Genomic DNA, 22,340 nt, shown 5'->3' with positions numbered 1-22,340 from the left:
TATATCCTCTTGCCACACAGAATTAAACAAAAAAAGGGAAGAAATTTGGAGGTCCCCAAATATTTGGAAATAAGACAACAAACTTCTGAATATACTATGAGTGAAAAAAGAAACACCTAAAATCAACATCATACATTTTCATCTCTAGAGCTAGAAAAATGGGAAAACTCAGCCAGGCATGGTGGTTCACACCTGTAATCCCAGCACTTTGGAAGGCTGAGGCAGGTGGATCACCTGAGGTCAGGAGTTCAAGACCAGTGTGGTCAACATGGTGAAACCTGGTCGCTCCTAAAAATATAAAAAGTAGCTTGGCATGGTGGCTGGGCACCTGTAATCCCAGCTACTCAGGAGGCTGAGGCAGGAGAATCACTTGAACGTGGGAGGTGGAGGTTGCAGTGAGCTGAGATTGCGCCATTGTATTCCATCCTGGGCAACAAGAGTGAAACTCTCTCTCAAAAAGAGAAAAAAGAAAAGGAGTAAACTCAAAGCCAAAGCAAGCAGAGGTCAGGAAATAATAAAGGTAAAGTGGCAATCAATGAAATAAAAATCAGGAGAACAGTAGAAAAGAACAATGGAACCAAATAGAGGTCTTTTGACAAAGATCAAATATTGATAAACCTTTAGCTTACAACAACCAGTTAAAAAAGAGAGAAGTGTAAAGAATACCAAAATCATGAAATGAAAGAGGAGATATAACTACAGACTCTACAGAAATTAAAAGGAATCTAAGAGACTACTATGATATGCCAATCAGACAATGGAGATGAAATGGACAAATTTCTACAAAGACACAAAGTACCAAAACTGACTCAAGAAACAGAAAATCTGAATTGTTTTATAACACATAAATTAGCAATTAAAAATTTTCCTGCACATACGTACTTCACACAAATATTCTGTCAAACATTTAAAGATGAAATAATACCAATCTTTTGCAAACTCTTTGAGAAAATAGAGATGCAGGAACAGTGTCTAGTGCATCCTACTAGGCCAATATTACCCTAATAACAAAGCCAAAAATATTATAGGAAACTGTAGAGCAGCTTTACAAACATAAGTATAATGTTAAACAAAATATTGGCAAATTGAATGTATTGACATATAAATGGTATTATACACCATGATCAATTGGGATTTATTTTAAAAGTCAGTAAATGTATTACCATATCAATAAAGAACCAAACTCATATAATTATCTCAATAGATATAGAAAAACACTTTACCTCCATCGATTATTTATTAAAAAGGAAACTTAACCTAATAAAAGGCACTTGTGAAAAACCTGCAACTAGCATCATAAAGAAACATTTTAAGTATTCTAAAATGATTTTGGCAATGGTTACACACACTATATACAGTTACTTAAAACTCATCAAACTGTACACTGTCATGGGTGAATTTTATGGTATTACATAAACTATACCTCAACAAAATTGTTTTAAATCTATCATGGTATAGAATTACATTTACCAATCTTTTAAAATTAGACTTAATTAAATTACAGATATATGTCCTAGGAGTACTGATAATTTTTTATGAGCTTATAGATATACATTTAGCAGTCCTTGTGCAAGCTTATTAATTTATAGATCATGGAAATACCATCAGTGCTAACCTATTTACATTATGTATTTCAAGGTTCATAGGAATAGGACCATTCCTATTATTCACGAGGAAGTATATTCCAAACAAAATTTGTTGTTGCTATGCGATATGAAACCCATTCTTCATGTGTTCTTAATTATTGTACACAGAACCATAATTTTTTAAATCCCTCAAATAAGCAATCGTTTAGCCATTGCTTTTATTCCTCCTTTTTTTTTTGTAGAATGACTGATTAAATTTTGTTCATTTTTTTCCCTCTGCATTGACTCTTCAATTTGTCCTAATTGTATGATCTTACTGCTACTGCTTCAGTTTAAAGCCTTTTAATTTTTTAAATTGAGCTGTCTTGGTAGGTTGTCTCTTCTTGCCCTCCTTCCTTTATAGGATTTTCCTGATCATTCATTTTTGCCCCCAATCCCATCTCCTTCCAATCAATTATTTTGTATGCTGTCAGATCAATTTACGTACAGTATATTTACCACCATTTTATTTGCCTGTTTAGAGCTCTTTTTTTGTTGCCTCATTTTTTATTTGGCTTGAGTTCGTAAGTTTATTACAGACTTTTTAATTTTTTATTTATTTATTTTTTTTGAGACGGAGTTTTCATTCTTTTTACCCAGGCTGGAGTGCAATGGTGCGATCTCGGCTCACTGCAACCTCCGCCTCCTGGGTTCAGGCAATTCTCCTGCCTCAGCCTCCTGAGCAGCTGGGATTACAGGCACGCTCCACCATGCCCAGCTAATTTTTTGTATTTTTAGTACAGATGGGGTTTCACCATGTTGACCAGGATGGTCTCGATCTGTTGGCCTCATGATCCACCCGCCTCAGCCTCCCAAAGTGCTGGGATTACAGGCTTGAGCCACTGCGCCCGGCCTATTTTTTACTTTTTTTAAAATTCTTGGCAATTTGTTAGTGTACTTTCTTTCCAGGCTTACCTTGCATTGTATTTGTTATTTACTGAAAATGCCCTAAATTTTCCTGGCTCTATTTCTCTACTTCTTCTGTTCTGCGCCTTCTTTTTCTGTGCTTTCATTTTTTTCTTCATCTCACACATTGTAAGATTCAATTTATGTCCTTCTATAGTTCCATGATCTTGAAGCCTTTTTTTCTTGTCCTAGTTAGGAGTCAGCCTGTCCTCCTATAAATGCTCTTAGCCATATTTTTGTTCTGATGGTTTCCTAACAGTTTCTCCTTTGTATTATAGTGATTCATGTGTGTCTATTACTAGATAAGTACATTGAGGGAAGGACTTATTAGTGGGTCCTGGTTTTATATCTAGCACAATACTTTGCATATTTCCTGTATTAAATCAACATATATTTAATTTAAAATGAATGAAAACATTCTTTTGGAAGCTATTAAGACTGGGTTTTCTTTGCTAAGAGCTATTCTCTTGGGAAAAAGAAAAAGATCAAAACATGAATAGTTCGATCAAGTGTTTGATACAGCACTAAAAAAATACATGTTTACTCTTGGAAATTTTTGATTTGTTTTATTCTGAACACTAAACTAATGAACCATTCATAAGACCACAGCATTAGTGGTTTTAATTGTACAACTGCCATTGACAATGAGTATAATTGAGCAGGCATCCATTTTATTTTCAAAATGACTATTTTTTCCTTTGCTTTACTTACTGCAGAGTATTTTAGACTTTAAACAATGGGGAAATTAGACTGCTACATTGGAAAAATAACTTTTTCTGTTACTTAACATTCCATTCACTAATAACTCTATGGGGAAAACCTGGTAATTTTTGCTAATTTAAAATAGACATACTAATTAAAAATATTATTGAATTATTTCAGTTTCTTGGCTGTAATGTTTTCAGGAATCAAGGTTATAATCTGGGGGCATATTACCCTGATTTTGTGTCCACCCTTCTCAAATTCCTTTGAGACATCCTCCATCTGGTAAGACCCTACTTTCTGCTTGGGCTCTTCCCTTGCTCCAGGAAAACGGGAGGCTCCTTCCGGGAGAAAGCCAGAGGAACTCATCTACTCTGCTTCCTTGCTTCTTCCCGGCATCATAGCTGTCAGTTTCTGCCTAATCTGATTCCTCTCTAGGATCTTCGAATTTTTATTTTTTAGTATTTTTTTGGCTTTTACAATTATTAGCATGAGGACCAGTTCAATGAAAACTGCTTTGCTCTACCCAGAATACATACTCTTGGGCACTTACATTTTAAAAGAACAAGTTACTGAAAATTCCAGTATTTAATATACGCACATTTAAAATATTGCCCAAGAGAAGTTGAGTCTTAGTTCGGGTTGGGAGCCCAAGGTGATTCTTTTCATGTTACTTTTTCTCATGTCATAAGAAGCAGTCTAATTCTCAGATTCATCAAGGAAGACCAATATACTATGGCTTAATGTAAATTACTGAATATGTGGCGTTAGTAGTCAAGAAAATTGGGGCTGGATGCAGTGGCTCACACCTGTAATCCCAGCACTTTGGGAGGCCGAGGCAAGTGGATCACATGAAGTCAGGAGTTGGAGAACAGTCTGGCTAACATGGTGAAACCCCGTCTCTACTAAAAGCACAAAAATTAGCCTGGTGTGGTGGCGAGCATGTGTAATATCTGCTACTTGGGAGGCTGAGGCAGGAAAATCACTTGAACCTGGGAGGTGGAGGTTGCAGTGGGCCGAGATCATGCCACTTTACTCCAGCCTGGGTGACAGAGCAAGACTCCATCTCAAAAAAAAAAAAAGAAAAAGAAAAAGAAAAGAAAATTGGGTTCATAGTTGTACAGATTGAAATCTGTGCAAACCACTACTCCTGTTTTTATGAGATACCAGTACTCTGCAAAGATAGTACTTTTGGTATAAATGTCAATAGATGCATCTTAGTATATACTCATTAATCCGTAGGTATCTTAGTGAAGTAACAAATACTCATTTAAGCTATCATAAGGAAGATACGTTAGATGCTATAAAGACATATTGCAAACCCATAGCATAGAAGATCTTAGACCTTATCAGCAACTGAATGTGAGACCTGTAACACTATAGAAAACACTATAAAGGTTGCAACATTCAAGTCTCTTTCCTGTGGGTTTCTTATTTCTTGCTCTGGCCAGCTAGTTCATTCTCTATTCTCCCTCTGTAGATTGACTTATTTGATTTTTTTCTATCCACATTATAAAAGGTCATTGCTTCAAAGAATTTACATCTCCTCACTTACATGACCAGTAGAGAATGTACTCCCCTGACACATTCATGAAAAAGATAATTTAATTGGCTATTTGGGTGTTGGTTGTCTCCCTGGTGGACATTTTGGCTATGGCAGAGAGGGTGGAATCGCAGGGTATAAGCGTGGCTACCAGAGTCCACTATGTGGTTGGGGAATAGTTGTTAGAGGAGGAGAGGGTTTTGTAAGCTGAAAAGTTACCTGAAAGGGATCTACCACATCAAATACCTCAGAGGATCTGAGTGTTTAAATGAGTAGCTGGGATAAATGGAGAAGCTAAAGATAGAAGATATGTTCATTCTAAGCCTATGAATCTCATATTTATTAAAAAAAAAAAACTCTGCAAGTATAACCACAAACAGTTATAGGCAATATGTTAAAGGAGATTAAATGGTAAATGAGGAATTAATTCAAAATGATATTAACAATGTTAACAAATTATAAATCTTAAAAGTTTCCTTCCGCTTTAATGTCATGAAATTGCTAAGTAACATCTTAGGAACTGCTAATCAAATATAGCAGAAGTGATGCCTAACCACCCCAGTTTGTATATTCTTTGAGGCACTCTATATCTTTGTTTAAACCACAGAGCCATTCAACATAATAGGTTCTCAGAAAATATAGTGTATCATGATATCACTTGGATATATAGATTTTCAAGTACTTTCCAACTTTTTTTTTGGTTGTTTCCTGCCTTCAGTTTTTACAGATTATGCCTTTTAAGTTGACATACCCATCAATTTTGACTTAGATTTTTGGACTCTTGATCAACAATAAATAGAAATTCATGGTACTTAAAAATAGTAAAGAAATTAGTATCTAAGATATGAAGGAATTGAGAGCCAACGAGAATATGGGATTACCTTCTGCACATTTTCTGTAGACAGGATGTATTTGATATTGTATGTAATGCTCTTTGTTCCAGAATTCCAATCTTGGGTGATTTTTCTCAGACAAATGTCAATCAGAATACCTTGTTTACTTTTATGAAAATTAAAATTTGAACCCATAGGTGTGTGCTTAGAATATATACAATTTGGAAGGTACAGTTCATTATCCATTGTGATGTGAAATTGTCAATAAATTATATAGTTATATTTTAATATGAGGCTTCTCATGTTTGTGTCAAGACTGTATAGAAGAAGATTTAGCTCAATTCAAACACATTTCAAGTATCCTAGAAATAAGGGCTTTTTTGTTCTTTGAGATATTTAAAAATTCCCTTTTACTAATTTGGATACCAAAATAAAGCTTCACTTAAATTTCAAATAGTATTTTCCAGTTGGTGGTGAGAATTTTCCAGCTGGTGGTGAGTATTTTCCAGCTGGTGGTGAATGGTATTAGGCTAAAGAGGCAAACGATGAAGCAAATGCAAATTGCAAACATTTAGCCTGTGGTTAAAAATCACATCTATCCCTTTCCTTTTAAATTTTATTTGTATTATAGATTTTTTTTTTTTTTTGAGATGGAGTTTCACTCTTCTTACACAGACTGGAGTGCAATGGCACAATCTCGGCTCACCTCAACCTCCGCCTCCTGGGTTCAAGCAGTTCTCCTGCCTCAGCCTCCCAAGTAGCTGGGATTACAGGTGTGCACCACCATGCCCAGCTAATTTTTATATTTTTAGTAGAGACGGGGTTTCACCTTGTTGACCAGGATGGTCTTGATCTTGACCACGTGATCCACCCGCCTCGGCCTCCCAAAGTGCTGGGATTATAGGCATGAGCCACCGCACCCAGCCGTGTTATAGATTTTTTGTACTGAGGATTACTTTACAGAGTTCATTCTACTTTAGAGACTTTTTAATTTGCATATAACAATGTATTCATTGAGGCTTCTTATATACTTTTAAATAAAATTCAGCAATTTTGTTTTTTAATTTGCTGGTGTGTTGTATGGCTCTATGGTAGAAGTATGGAAATATAATGCTTTAAGGAACATATTATTCAGGTGTCTTTTTATGTAGTAAGGACTAATAATATCCAACAGTTTTTGATGACTGCTTATTGAATTATGTGGAAAGTGGGTGTTTTAGGAGTTCAGGAAAGGGTTTAGCCAACTAGAGTGGCCTGGGAAGGGCTTATTGAAGAACAAACATTGGAATTGTTCTTGGAAGGGTTTGTTGGTATTTATTTAGGAGAGAGGTAATCTAGATTAGGCCTTCTAGAAATGAGAATGCCCACATATATTCAGGGAAGAGTTAACTAATTTTGACTGCAGTGTTGGGTTCACATTTGAGAGAATAAGATACGCTTGGAAATACGTATTGAAGTCAGAATGTTGTAGATGATGAAGGGAGTAGCCTTCTGATGATAGCAACAGTGTTTTAGACTCTCAGTCTGTTGATTGCATGTGAGGAGGACCGGAAGAGTTAAGAGATGAGAGGCAGAAAATTAAATAAAACTACATGAATTGAACCAAGTTGATGGCTCTGAAAATGGACAGAAATGGCAAACTAATAGTTGAGGACCAGTCATTAATGATCTTGAGGACTGATTTCTTTATGGGCACAAAGGATATGAGAATGTATCAAAAGATAGTTCTGAAGTTTTAAACCTGGAAAGTAGTGAAAATAAGAAACTACCAGCAAACAAAAAGAAGATGGAAGGAATTAATGTTTTTTATGGGAAGATGATTTAGGTTTCAGAGAAGTCGATTTTATCAGTGAAATGTGTGAATATATGTTAAGCATGCAGAAACAGATGTGCGACTGGGGTTCAGGAGAGAACTCAGGAATAAACCACATTGTGATAAAAGAAACAGTAGCTGTGAAGGCTACTTTTTAAAGTTTGGGACCCAAAGACAAAAGGAGAAAAAGATTATAGATGGAGCTTAATGACCAATGCAAGATTTTTGTTCAGAAAGTAGGAAACGTATGTGTTTACAGATTGAAAGGAGAAGTGGGTGGATGGGAACAGACTAACAAGGCTAACCAATTAAGGGGACTTTACTGGTGATGAGAAAAGGAACAATGATCTTAAAATACCTGTGTTTTGAGATCAATATTTTATTTTACAAGGCCTCAGTCATTGGATTCTAGGACAGTAAGTATCTCAGAAGAGTTACTTGGATTAGCACATTTTCACACTTTGGTAGAAACACCATTCTGTCATTTTGGTGTTAACCATCTGAAATATGAGTGAAACAATGCGTTTATACACATCTTTCTGTTTTATATTAATTTGAAATTCTTTTCTGGTTTACTAGTCTTCTTTTGATCACAGGTTGTTGAAAATCTTATTAGCCGCAGTGCCAAATCTACAATATAATTGAGTCCCTGAGTTGAGTTGTTACTAGAGACCCAACTCAATATTCCCTCTGACCATTGGGTAGTTGGGGTGATGTATTAACAGGGATAGTATTTATCATTTTATTATTTTATCCACATACTGAATAATACTCTAGTGGCTTCTAAATAAGTAAAAAGTATTTACCAGTCTATTGACATGTTTTATACTTTCCCAGTACAATCCTTATTGTATAGAAAAGGAAATACAAGTCCATTTACTCCCACCTGTAGACCTGTAATTATTTGGGTGCTCTGGTATTGGGTGCATATATGTTTTCATTTACATTGTGTTGTTATTGATAGGTAAGGTTTCACTGCTGGCATTTTGTTACTTGCTTTTTAGTTGTTTTGTAACTCTTCCTTCTTACTGGTGTTTTAATTTGCTGCCTTTTGTTTTTAGTGTATCTATTATCAGTTTTTGCTTTGTGATAATTGTTTTAAATTGGATTGATTTTATAAGTAAAACCCGTTGGCAGTAGTTATTTATTTATTTATTTAGACAGAGTCTCACTCTGTCACCCATGCTGGAGTGCAATGGTGTGATCTTGGCCCACTGCAACCTCTGGTTCAAGTGATTCTTGTGCCTCAGCCTCTCAAGTAGCTGGGACTATAGGTGTGCACCATCATGCCTGGGGAATTTTTATGTTTTGTAGTAGAGACAAGGTTTCACTATGTTGGTCAGTCTCATCTCAAACTCCTGACCTCAAGTGATCCTCCCATCTCAGCCTCCCACAGTGCTGGCTGGGATTACAGGCATGAGCCACCATGCCTGGCTAGAGGTTGATTTTTTTATAAAGCAGTTGCTTTTCTTATGTTGAAATTCTCAATATGAGTAGTGGCTATGGAAATTCTTTGCAGGTCAAGACCTCTTAGCTTCCTATGGCCTCTCTATACCTCTCATTGGCAGGTTTGTTGGAGTATTTATCTATTATGTGTTATAGTGAGTGGTAAGATCATGGACTCCCTAGTCTACTAGGGATTACTTTGCAGGTCTTGAACCTCTGTAAGCCCCATTTTGTTATCTATAGTCTAAATTTATCTGTTAAAACTTTTGTGCTTTAAAGGAGATAATACATTTTACGTGGATTGACATGTTGCCTGTATCATAGTAAGCCCTCAGTAAATATTATGGCACTGCTGCTAATGCTGCTGTAGTTCAGAATAATGAGGATTAAATTGTAATTAAAGAGGAATGTTGATTAACTCACTCAGCACAATATCTGGCACATAGTGGATATTCAATAAAAACGTTCCTTTTACTCCCATGTTCAAATGCCCACCACACCCTCTTCCCCATGAATCTGTAACAAGTAGATGACTTACTAGCTATAATGAATCTTTTCTTAGATCCCCAGCTTGAAAAATGAAGGACCAGGTTAATATACTCCTGAATGTCAAGGATGAGGTTTTATAATTAGATTTGCATGGTTTAAAAGTAGTTTTTCTTAATAGTGCATTATAAATGTGTATATTAACTGGTTTATCTGGTTGTACAGATGCTGTTAACTGAGTACTTGGATATGAAAAATACTCGTACGGCCTCTGAACCGTCAGCTCAACTAAGCTATGCAAGCACTGGACGTGAATTTGCAGCCTTTTTTGCCAAGAAGAAACCTCAAAGGCCAAAAAATTCTCTTTTCAAGTAAGTATTATTCTGCTGGTAAGAAAATAGGTTTTACGAATTGTTAGACTGAAATAAGATGACTTCTAACCTTATTGATAGCCATAACTTTCTCTAGCTTAAGTTGATCGAAGTAATTTAGAGGAAGTGAATATATATTGACTTTTATTGACTTTTGTTTTCTGTCAGGTGAAGTAGCTGTTTGGGTATGGTTACTGGACTATCTGAAACTCCTAATAAAAATTTCTGGAACTTGTTTCAGGGGAGTTTTGTGTAAAATTAAGAGAAATGAAACTCCCCAATTGTTTCTGAGGAATTTTATATGAAATGAAAGGAAATGAAATATGTCAGCCTTCAAAAAGCCCCAGGAGCCAAGAAACAACCTTTGTTAATAAAGTTAGGCAAATATCTCTAGCTATGCAGTATTGGGCCTTATGTGGTTATCTGTTTAATAAAAGAACAATATCTGGGTTTGTTTTTTTTTAAATTACTGCCTCAGTTAACTCTACCAAGCCCTGTGCCCAAAGTGTATCTGGCTTAGCAACAGCTAATAGTTAACAATGTTGATAATAACTTCAGTAATAACAACAGGTACTGTTAACTAAGTGTTTCCTAGGTATCAGGCACTGTACTGGGTGAGTTTACCAAAATAATCTCAGTTAAAGGTACTTTAAATTGGATTATACTAAATTTCAGTAGCAGCAGCAGTAGCTAACATTTACTGAGTTCCTACTAAATGCTAATCAAGGCATTAAATAATTTTCATAGATTATTTACTCATTACAATAACTTTATAGGCAAGGGTTGTATTTTTTAATACCTTTGTAGACATAAAAAAATTGAGACATGAGAGTTTAAGTAAGTTATATAAGGCGACATAGCTAACAAGTGGTAGAAGGAGGATTTAAATCCTGACAGTTTTACTTTAGCCCTGTTTTCTTTTGAGGATTTAGTAGATATTTAAGAATTTGTGTCTGTAAATATATGCATGTACAGTGACTACCACAGAAGTATTCCAGTATATTGAATTTATTTTTTTTCAGCAGTTGAAACTCTGATACCTTCTACTGATTCATGTTTGAGGCTTGATTTTATCTTAGATTTGTAGTGTTTTTAAAGTTTCAACACTTTATTTTGTGATCTAGCAGAGAGAAGATTTATTTAGTATGTCCCTGCCAGAAATGAAATCTATTTTGTTTGTTGAATGCATTCCTTTTTAAACAGTTTTATTCAGAGTAGTTGCAATATCAGTTAAAATGCTTTAGGCTGCAAGTAACATAATAACTAAAATACAATAGATTGAACTATAGGAAAGTTATTATCTCACATAATGAAGATGAATGTGGAGGTTTCTTTAATTCAACTCTCCAGTATCATAAAGGACTCAACCCTTTCTATCTCTCTGCATTTCCATCCTCCACACATTAGTAATGTTTTCTATTGTCATAACAAGGTTTATCCATCGGTTCCAGTCCTGTAAAGACAGTGTTGAAAATAAAATAGTATGCGATTCTCCCTGTGACTCTCTCTTTAAAAAAAAAAAAAAAAGACTTTATTTTTTAGAGCTGTTTTAGGTTTATAGAAGAGTAGAGCAGGAAGTAAAGAGAGTTCCCTTATAATTCCCCCTTCTCCCCATTTTACCATATTAACATCTTGTATTAGTGTGATCTGTTCATTAGAATTGATGAACCAGTATTGAGATGTCATTTTTAACCAAGTTCCATAGTTTACATTAGGGTTCACTCTTTGTGTTGTGCAGTTCTGATGGGTTTTGGCAAAGGCATAAGGTCATGTATCCACCATTACAGTGTCATACAGAACAGTTGTACTGCCCTAAACATTTTCCATTTACCACATGTTCATCCCTCCAACCTCCGTAAACTCTGGCAACCTCTGATCTTTTGACTCTCTCCGTAGTTTTTGCGTTTTTCAGAATGTCATATAGTCAGAATCATACAGTGTGTAGCCTTTTCGGAATGGTTTCTTTCACTTAGCAATGTGCATTTAAGTTTCCTCCACATCGTTTTGTGGCTCTATAGATGTCTCTTTGTATTGCTGAGCATAACATTCTTTTGGGTGAATATGTCATAGCTTGTTTATTTACCTAGTAAAGGACATCTTGGTTGCTTCCAACTTCGGGCAGTTATGAACAAAGCTGCTCTAAACACTCGTGCAGATTTTGTTGTGGACATAAATTTTCAACTTGTTATAAATACCTGGGTGCCACATTGCTGGGTCATATGGTAATAGTATGTTTAGCTTCCTAAGATGCTGTCAAACTGTGTCCTAAAGTGGCTGCACCATTTAAAAATTTTAAAATTAATACTAGTTATCAATTTATTTATAATTTCTGCTAGTGACAAAGCCCCTCTGCAAGTTCCCATTAAGCTCTAGGATTGGGTCTTATACCCATTTCTAAACCAGTCACTGGCAAGGTGAAGCAGATCTCAGTGTTTGCCTTAAACTAGGCAGGTTCCTCTCTGGTGCTAGGTTTCCAGCTGGAGAGGAAGCCACTTTTTCTGAGCACATGGCTGAGTAAAGAGCAAGGAAGCAGAATGTCCAGATGGAATCAGGGCTATGTCAGCAAGCACAAAGATAGTGGAAGGAAAAGGTGGTTGGTAGAGGCAACTGAGACTGTCTCAGATGCACCTAACCAGGCCCTTTCCTTTTTTTTTTTTTCCTCCTTTCTCTCTTTTTTCTGTTCTTTTCTCTATTTCTGGCTCCATTTAGCCTTCTAAATATGGAATAGTTTCAAAAAGCAGGCTGTAGGGTTTTTTGAGTTCATGCTCTCAACCATCACCGCTGACTTTCAACCTCAGTCAGACCGCATACACACTTTCAGACATTTAGCCAATGCTTCTCGAAGTTGTGGTATTGGAAAAATGTATACAAATTGTTGGAAGTGAACAAATTAGCTTAAATAGTTGTTACATATTTATTATTATTGGGCAGTAATGAAACTTATCACAGACACAGAATTAGGCCGTTATCACAGATTTGTGTATTTCCAGTCTTGGTTCTGTCATGGAACCCATGTGTGCCTGAGCAGGTCTCATTGCTTCTGTGCCTATTAAAATAAGGAGGTGAGACTCAGTAATGTCTAGTGCCTCTTTTACTGCAAGATTGTATCAATCTGTGACTTGTTGCAGGCACAAAAAGAATTCCGAAGTGCAAAAATACATCAAGTCATAAAGGATTAAGATTTTGGGGAGCCATAATCTATTTCTATCACATCTGTGAAGGACTTCAGTACCTCTTTAATTGCCCCAGCTAAGGTTAATTAAGTGTGTTTAAGTCCTGCCTTATTGTGCTATGTGTGCCTTTCTATTCATTGCTTAAGAGTTTATTTTTTTTCTTTGCCATATCTGATCAATAGCTGTCAGCATGCTTTTTGGAGGTCAGTGGCTTCTTTTCTGCACTTGACTGGCAGGTGGCACGTTTGAAGTACTGCACACTTTGCCTTCTTTCCGGCTGTTAGTGCCCTCTTAGTTCTTGGCAGGGTGCAGAGAGGAGATCAAGTAACCCAAGTGTTTCCCTCACAGACTGACATTCATCTCAGTATTCATCTTCCTTGTCAAGGAAAGGATAAAGAAGGCATATTAAGAAAATGATGGTGTGCCTGCCTTGTTGCCAGAAACCTATCCCATTAGCACTGTTGCTCTTACTATATTGCTGCTTACCCCTTAGTGGCAGTCATTCTTAGAAGGATTCCTCCGTCTGGCAGGTTGTTATCCTGCCTTTGAAATCTCGGTTTGAAATGGAATCTCTTAGCACATCAAAGGATTTACTGTTTGAAATAGTCATACTTTTATGTTTTTTTTCTTACCTGCACGTTTCTCTTAAGACTAATTTGTTTTTGTTATTTCTCTTTATAGTTATTATTTTAGGTTTTAGAGACCTGTTCTTTATCATGCGTCTCTCCACTTCCCTCCTTCACCTGTGTGTCTAATCTCTGAAATAGTTCCTGGGTAGGTATGAACAAACATTTTGTAGCTTGGTATTTTTGAGCGTATCTTACATGGTAGGCAGCAGGTCAAAAAACTAGCAGCCATTTGGAAAAAAGACTGTTTTTTAGACCAGTTAGGGAGAGCCCGTAGATGCCTTGTTTGTCTGGTGCCATTATTCAGCTGCATTTCTCTTATGTCCTTTGTCTAGTCCTCTACCTATGGGAGGTAGAAAGGTACAAGTTCTGCTCTGAGGACCCAGTGTGTCTGTGTTGGCAGCTGGCAGTCACTGGTGGCTTTTGAGCTGGATGGTAACATAATTAGAATGACTTCATAGGATGCTCTCGTTGCTGTTTGTGTAAGGATCCTGGCAAAGGCTGATAGGGGTCTGAAGGCAAAAGGAAGTTGGGGCAAATCAGAATTGTGCCAGTTGAAATGGAGAATAAGCAAAAGATCCAGATATGGTTGTAAAGGAGCCTTAGCCAGGAATATCATTCGTAAATCAAGGTCTGTGGCAGCTGGCCCTGGCCCTGTCATGGTATAGCCAAAGTGTCATCATCACGGAACATTGGGGAGCATCACATAGACCAGAGTAGAATACATGGAGGACTGCACTGATTCGATTGACACCTGTTTGTCTGTTTCCCCTGTGTTTCATTGCAGGTTCGAATCGTCCTCCCATGCCATCAGTATGAGCGCCTATCTGCGAGAACAGAGAAGGGAGCTCTATAGTCGGAGTGGAGAACTGCAAGGTGGGTGATGGGGCTTCTCTGGAAAAATTAATTTTCCAGAGGACTATTTGGAGCCTTTATTTCACGTGAGTTTGTGGCCTGTATTCACAGGATTCTTTCAAGATAACAAATGCTTGATGACTTAATGATTTGTTTCTTCTATAATTTCCCAGCAACTGCTGCCAAGCAGGTAACACTTGAAGGGAGTGTTAGACCTGCAGGACTTATAGACCTGCCACTGTTCAAGTGGGAATTCAAAGCAAAAAGAGATGAGGCCAGCCTCATCTTGCTTAGATAGAAGACCTGAGTCCAGTCACAGTGTAGGAGAATGCCTGTCTTCTGCGACTGCCACTGTGACTTCTAACTGTTGTTTTTGACACCTTCTGGAATATGACAGGGGTACCTGAGATTTGGGAAAGGGCAAATGCAACCACTGCCATTATTTAAAGGGAAAAAAGTGCCTCTAAAGAGTATGTTATAATCAACATAACTGATACACAGCATGTTTGATACCCATGCATGGTTACCAAAGAGTTGTAAACTGAAGAGAATATTTAGAAAATAAATTAAATATTAATAAATTAAAAAAATCAGACTTAATGTTTTCTTCTGGGACAAAAAGATGCTGATTATAGTAAATGTAAGGAGTTATGAAAAATTTAGAATTCAGGTGTGGTGACTAATACCTGTAATCCTAGCACTTTGGGAGGCTGAGGTGGGCACATCACTTGATTCCAGGAGTTCAAGACCAGACTGGGCGACATGATGAAACCCTGTCTCTACAAAAAGATACAAAAATTAGTTGGGCATGGTGGCATGTACATATTCCCAGCTACTCAAGAGGCTGAAGTGGGATTGCTTGAGCCTGAGAGGTGGAGGTTGCAGTAAGCTGAGATCACACCACTGCACTTAATTCAACCTGGATGACAGAGTGTGAGGGCCTGCCAAGCGTAAGACATCTTAGGTATTTGAAGTAATGGAAGTTGGGCATAAAGAAATATAAAGCCTAAAGATCTAGTTATGAAAGTAAAGTGTGTGTGTGTGTGTGTGTGTGTGTGTGTGTGTTTATGTCAGCAATATCAGGAAGTAACTACTAACAACTGCTTATTCTCCAACTGAGTGGATGGTGTGGATAAATTGCTAAATAAATTACAAGAAGGGAGTGATTACTTAAATTATTTTAGAATTCTGGGCTTTTCTCCATGAAGGATGGGAACGAATACTTTTACTGTCTTTGATGCATTGGGAGCAGTTAGCATTTTGCAGTGACTGGCTTGTGTAATTAAATATTTAGTTTTTAAGACTCATAATTCTGTACCAAAATACTATGAAATAACTGCTCAACCTTTCTTGATTTAAAGACTGTTGTCATTCCTAACTTCAGCTTTATTATTAATAGAATAACATCTAAGTTTTTCCAAAGATGCTGCTATACTCTCTCATATTTATATCATAGTAATAGTTCTATAGCCCATATGTGTGGTCACAGAAGTAAAAGCCTAGGAGTATGTTCAGGGTATTAGGAAAAGGAGATTAGCCTACCAACATTTTATTTACTATTAAAGTGTTGTCATACCTTCTGGAAGACATGCAGTGTGCACGTTAAGAGTCTCAATGTAGAGGAGTACAGGCAGTAGTTACACTTGGAACACATGAGAGGACAGAAAGGAGTGAAGGAGGAGGGTGACCCATGCTCTAGCCGGCTGCGGCCTCCTAGGAGAATAGGCTAGGCTGCCAAGAGTGAACGGAAAATGGTGGTAACAGAACACACGTTCTTGCAGGAGGTAGGATTGTGCTGGAGCTGGCCTTAGAAGGCTGTCTAAAGCGAGTATATCTTCCACACTCATGGTGTCCTAATTTTAATTTATCTTCAGAGTTGGCTTAAGGAATAGTTTAAATTTGCCTCCATATTTTCTCTCCCCCGTCCGTCCTCTAATACACATGAATTTATTTAATGGTGACAAAGTGTCTCCTTTCTTCTTCTTTTTTAGTTCGAGTCCTGATTATTTTCTTTCTTAAAAATTAATAAACATTATCTGTGAGAGCAGTTATAAGGTCACAGCTAAACAGACTGGAAAGTGCCAAGTTTCCTTATGCTCTTGTCCCCACACATGCTTACCTTCCCCCAGTGTCGATGTCGGCAGCACAGTGCAGCCTTCCATTCGACCCTTCCAGACGAACAGGCAGAGCATGTCCCTGTCGTTACGTAGGGACAGGGGACCTCTCATCCCCCACTCACACTCAAACACAATTAGTCAACAAGGGCACAGGACTGGTGGCAGATTCTTTCTGCTTCTCTGAGTGAGAATGGAGAGCACTCTGTGCAGCAGCCATGGGGAGGCTTTTCAGTCTTGCCCCAGTGGTCCACGTGCTCTTAAGAGACAGTATAGGGTGGCAGTGCAGAGTAGGTGGCTCTGGGCCCAGGTTACCTCCAGTTAGAAACCTAGGTCCCTAGCACTTGCTTTGTAACCTCCGGCAACTTCCATGATCTCTGTGCCTCTCTTTTCTTTTGTCTAAATGGGAGTAAAAGTAACACTCTGGGCCAGGCGTCAGTGGCTCACTCCTGTAATCCCAGCACTTTGGGAGGCCGAGGCAGGTGGATCACAAGGTCTGGAGATCGAGAGCATCCTGGCCAACATGATGAAACCCCGTCTCTACTAAAGATACAAAAAAATTAGCTGGGTGTGGTGGTGCATGCCTGTAATCCCAGCTACTTAGGAGGCTTAGGCAGGACAATCACGTGAGCCAGGTAGTTGGAGATTGCAGTGAGCCAAGATTGTGCCACTGCACTCCAGCTTGGCGACAGAGCAAAACTCTGTCTCCAGAAAAAAAAAAAAAAGGCAACACTCCGTATTCCATGAAGTGATCGTGAAAGTTAGGTGAGCTAAGCTAGGAAGTGTTTCAAAAAGCATCTTACATATACTGAATGCTATGACTTTTTTTTTCTCTTTTGATGATTTCTAGTACTGTGATGTGACTTCAGAGTTTTCACACACATTCTGTTTGTCCTTTCTGTCATCTTTACATGGCTAAACCCTCCTGAGCTTTCCAAGTTAAATTTAGGTATCACTCGTTCCTATGTGCTTCCTTGCTGGTCCCACCTCTCAGCCTGTCACAAATACACACACGTTTGGGGTTGCGGCCCCCGCTGTGTGTTCCTGCCACGACTGTAATGATATTCTTCTGAGTACCTTCCATACTGCATTGTGGAACAGTGCTAATGTTTTTGAGTTTTTCACAAAATTATAAGCTCCAAGAGTAAAATACCATTTTATTTTCTGTGCTTCGCACAGCACTGGGTGCAATAAATGTTTGATAAATGTTGGTTGACTTAGTGACTGAATGAATGAGGACAGTTAGGATCTAAAGTAGGATAGAGAGCACCATGGAGAGGCAGAAAGGGCCTGAAAGGAGCCACTGTCAGCTTTATAGGTTTCCATTAGTCTTTAAGTTGAAGGCAAAGTGGAGGGTATACACATAGGGTTTTGTCCTCTGCAGTTACAAGCTTTATTAAGTAGAAATGTTGCCCTTGAGCTGTCTGGCCCAGGACAAAACTACTGTATGTAATTGAAAAACATTTTCAAATGTAAGTGACAGAGAAATTTTGCTCTGATGTGAGGATGGTTAATGGAAAAATCACTATAATCTAGGAATTTTCCCATTCTTCAAAAAGTTAATTGAAATATGGGCTTTCAAGCACAAGTTTATCGAACTTACCAGTTTTCAGCAAGGAATATTTCTGGTTACAAGAGAAAGTAAGAGTTAGCAAACACGTTATATTCCTAATAATTATTAAAAATACTTTAGATGAGATTACATATTGCACACTTGGTGAGAGAATGAATGAGTGGACCAGTTTTTTTTAGAAGTCTGATGGTGTTTCATGCAGTAGGAAAAATTGCTCTGATGAATGCTTTTAACATTTCAAAAGGAAAAAAGAGCAGAAAATCATACCTGTCTTCTATTAAAAATGGCTGTTCTTTTTCAATTATTTCATCAATTTGACTGGTCTAAGGACTGCGGTAAGATCTGCAGTTCAGCTTATCCCTGAAAAGGCAAAACTGAATAGTTCAGTCAAACCATGAGAGACGAGGGGAAGATTTTTGTTTCTTCTGTTAACACCACATGGCTGTAGGCTTTGTTTCCCAGTGGTTTCGGTTCATAGGTCAACTTTTCCTTCTGTTGCAGGGGAGCGGCAAAGAAATCCACCAGAAAGACAATCAAAGTAATGTTAAAAAACTCAAATTTTGCAAAAGTGAAGTTTCTGCCAACATTTTCAATTTATCATACAATTAGAAATGTTACTCAGTCTAACAACGCACAAGGGGATAAAAGGATTTAAAAAATGAGATTTCTTTGGTGTTATCAACCCATCTCAATGGGCTCTGACTGTTACGGTACAGATGGTTCATTATATAGTCTGCTGTTGGCAGTTGGGCTGCGGAGATGGGGGTGCTGCTTCAAAATGTGTGAGATACCAGGTGGAAATTTAACTTGTGGATGTGTCTGTGTTAATCATAGGCTTCCCGTGGTTTTAGCCTCTGCTGCTTCATTGTGCTTAGACAGCAGTGTTGTGAGTGAAGGAAGATACAAGTTTTAATGGACATTAAATTTGAATATAGTTTCTCAGGTTTAATGTGTAGTTCTACAGGGGGATAGATGAATGTATTATCTGGTAAGGGTTAAAAAAATAATCTGAAGACTGCCACTCCTGACCAAATAAGCTCACAGGTTTATCAGTGACATTCTGCCTCAGTTTTCTCATAGGAAAAAAAATGGAAATGTTATCAGTCCTGACTACTTTAGGGGAATGTTGTGACTATTAACTTAAATATTAAATTATTAATATTAGAAATTTCTAAATTAGAAAAATTAGAATAGCAATGTTGATTTAGGTTATAAAGTGGTGTTTTAAAAAGTAATTATGGGTCTGGCGCGGTGTCTCATGTCTGTAATCCCAGTACTTTGGGAGGCCGAGGTGGGCAGATCACTTGAGGTCAGGAGTTCAAGACTAGCCCGGCCAACATGGCGAAACCGTGTCTCTACTAAAAATACAAAAATTAGCTGGATATGGTGGTGGACGCCTGTAATCCCAGCTACTTGGGAGGCTGAGACAGGAGAATTGCTTGAACCTGGAAGGTGGGGGTTACAGTGAGCCAAGATGTCACCACTTACTGCAGCCTGGGTGACAGAGCGAATCTGTCTCAAAATAAATAAGTAAGTAAGTAAATAAATAAATACATAAAAATAAAAACAATTATCATCATGGAGTTAACAGTACTGCATCTACTTCTTTACCTCCCATTTTCTCCTCAACTCCAGTCCACTAAATTAGCTCTCCTCCTAGTCACCAGTGACCTCTGCTTGGCAGACTTAGTATTAGCTTTTTCTGGCATTCATTTCACTTGATCTTTCCATTGTTTTTCTTTTCTTATCCTCATGCTCTCTCTGAGCCTTGTCAAAAACCTTTTGGAGTACCTCATGATTTGGTCCTGGGATTTCTTCTCTGCTTACTTTGTGTACTCTCCCCAGATGATCTCAGCCAAGACCAAGCATCACTCAGTACCCAAGCGCGGCTGGCCTCCGTGTCTGTGTCTCCTGCCCTTATCTCATTGTTTCCCGACCTTTTCTAGCATCTTGTCTGCCCACATTATAATTCTTTATCACAATATTTAAAAATTGTTTTCTTATACTTTTCTTTTCTTTTTTTTTTTTTTTTTGAGGCCGAGTTTCGCTCCCGTTACCAAGGCTGGAGTGCAATGGCGCAATCTCGGCTCACCGCAACCTCCGCCTCCTGGGTTCAGGCAATTCTCCTGCCTCAGCCTCCCAAGTAGCTGGGATTACAGGCACGCGCCACCATGCCCAGCTAATTTTTTGTGTTTTTAGTAGAGATGGGGTTTCACCATGTTGACCAGGATGGTCTCGATCTCTCGACCTCCCAAAGTGCTGGGATTACAGGCTTGAGCCACCGCGCCCGGCCTCTCATACTTTTCTTAATATGTACATGTCATACTAATTTGTTAACTTGTTAACTTACACTTCCCTTGACCCAGAATGCAAGCCTTATTCATGGGTACATGTTAATGCCTAGAATAATGCTTGGCTTGAATTAGGCACTTAAAAACATTTGATAAACATATACTATTCTATCTTTCATATCTCCTTATTTGTAGGTACAAGGCTACTTATTTGAGAAACCCTAGTGGTTGTTTAAATAAACAGACTGGGATTCCTGTGATTTGTCTTTTTTCATTTTTAAGGATAATAAAACTCATGAATGGGTAAAAGTATATTAATTGCCATTGATTGAAATAGAAATATATACTCAATTTTGATTATGGTTTCTTTTCTATCTTGGGGCTACTTAATACTTCTGTTTTTATTCAATGATATTACCTTTAGAGTACCATTTTTATTTCCATTAGTATAATGAGTGACCTTTCTATAGCCCTAACATAAAAATGTTCTATAGCTGATATGAAAATGTTCTGTAAAGCTCTAGCCGCTTGAGACTTCACTTCTTTAAGATGATTTGCATTACATAGTAAATATGGACATACAGGTATAGGGAAAAACTGAGCTCTTACACTGGCCTGACCTGAATTTTCTGAGTTTTTCTCTCTAATGGATTGTTTGTGACTAGGATTATGAATACTTAATAATATTGTATGATCAGTTAATGATATTGTATGTAATTAATCTGTTCTGGGGTGTGTTGCCTTAAGAAAAGACAGTATTTGAGGTAGATGAACTATGAGTTATCTTTTCTTTCCAAAAGCATGTGTAATAGGAGTCTCTTAAATAATAAGCTGTACTATAATATAGCACTTAAGGCAATATTTCACTTTTGCATACGTTTTCAGGGTGATATTGATTGAAAGTGAGGTGCATTGTTTAGTATAGCAATTTTGTGCTCGTGATGTATACTCATTCTGCAGCCTTAAATATAAGCAGCACTTGCAAAACTTTATACCCTGAAATTTGAGTGGAAAATTCTTTGTCGCCTTCTAGAATTTGCTTAATGATGTTGTTAATAACTGGTAATAATACGCAGGGAACATGAAAAAAAGTACATTTTTTTCTTCTGAAAATCGCACATAATTATTTTGAAATAACTTAATTTTTCATAGTTATCTTTACTGTTTTAGCCTCTAAAATAGTGTTTAAAATTGATTCCCTTCGGCCGGGCGCGGTGGCTCACGCCTGTAATCCTAGCACTTTGAGAGGCCGAGGCGGGTGGATCATGAGGTCAAGAGATCAAGACCATCCTGGTCAACATGGTGAAATCCCGTCTCTACTAAACATTCAAAAAATTAGCTGGGCATGGTGGCATGTGCCTGTAATCCCAGCTACTCGAGAGGCTGAGGCAGGAGAATTGCCTGAACCCAGGAGGCGGAGGTTGCGGTGAGCCGAGATCGCGCCATTGCACTCCAGCCTGGGTAACAAGAGCGAAACTCCGTCTCAAAAAAAAAAAAAAAAAAAAAAAATTGATTCCCCCTTTTCATATATTTATATTATTGCTTTATAAAAAAATCTTAATTTACTTACTTGTAAGATTTGTCTTATAATAAAGTTATAATAGAATTTTTACAAATGCTAGTTTCTTTGTCTATCCCTAACATGTTGTAACTAAAAAATATACTTTCCTCAGGTCATGAACAGAATGCATTATTTCGTATTATTTAGGATATCAAAATATTCTTATGCCAAGATTGTTATCAAGTGTACCACTTTTTAACCTTAATCGGTATGATATAGAAATTTATTTTATTTAAAAATGTTCTTTCATTATGGATTTAGTCTATATAAATTGGATTTGCTTTCTGAATCAGTATGATCTGTGCAATATTTTGTCTAGCCAGTAGACAAACCAATGGTAGCTGAACCATATGGAAGAGCCTGAAATTTATGATAAAATGGATTTTGGGGGTACAAAGTAGCCATCACAAAGCCCATTACTT

The 22,340-nt window shown here is 37.5% G+C and overlaps 1 protein-coding gene across 2 annotated transcripts in view; it reads left to right on the top strand.

The window, feature by feature from the left end:
- Positions 1-22,340, top strand: part of EXOC4 (exocyst complex component 4) — an 808,475-nt gene that overhangs the window by 215,804 nt on the left and 570,331 nt on the right. For both annotated transcript variants that reach the window (XM_002751973.5, XM_035255084.3), the window contains exons 8-9: positions 9,580-9,725; positions 14,312-14,400. In XM_002751973.5, the coding sequence (XP_002752019.3) occupies positions 9,580-9,725; positions 14,312-14,400 (235 nt within the window). The remainder of the gene's footprint in view (positions 1-9,579; positions 9,726-14,311; positions 14,401-22,340) is intronic.

This window comes from Callithrix jacchus, chromosome 11 (assembly GCF_049354715.1).
Source record: "Callithrix jacchus isolate 240 chromosome 11, calJac240_pri, whole genome shotgun sequence".
Lineage (NCBI taxonomy): Eukaryota > Metazoa > Chordata > Mammalia > Primates > Cebidae > Callithrix > Callithrix jacchus.
The sequence above is the reverse complement of the archived record's forward strand: the minus strand, read 5'-3'. Positions and strand labels throughout refer to the sequence as shown.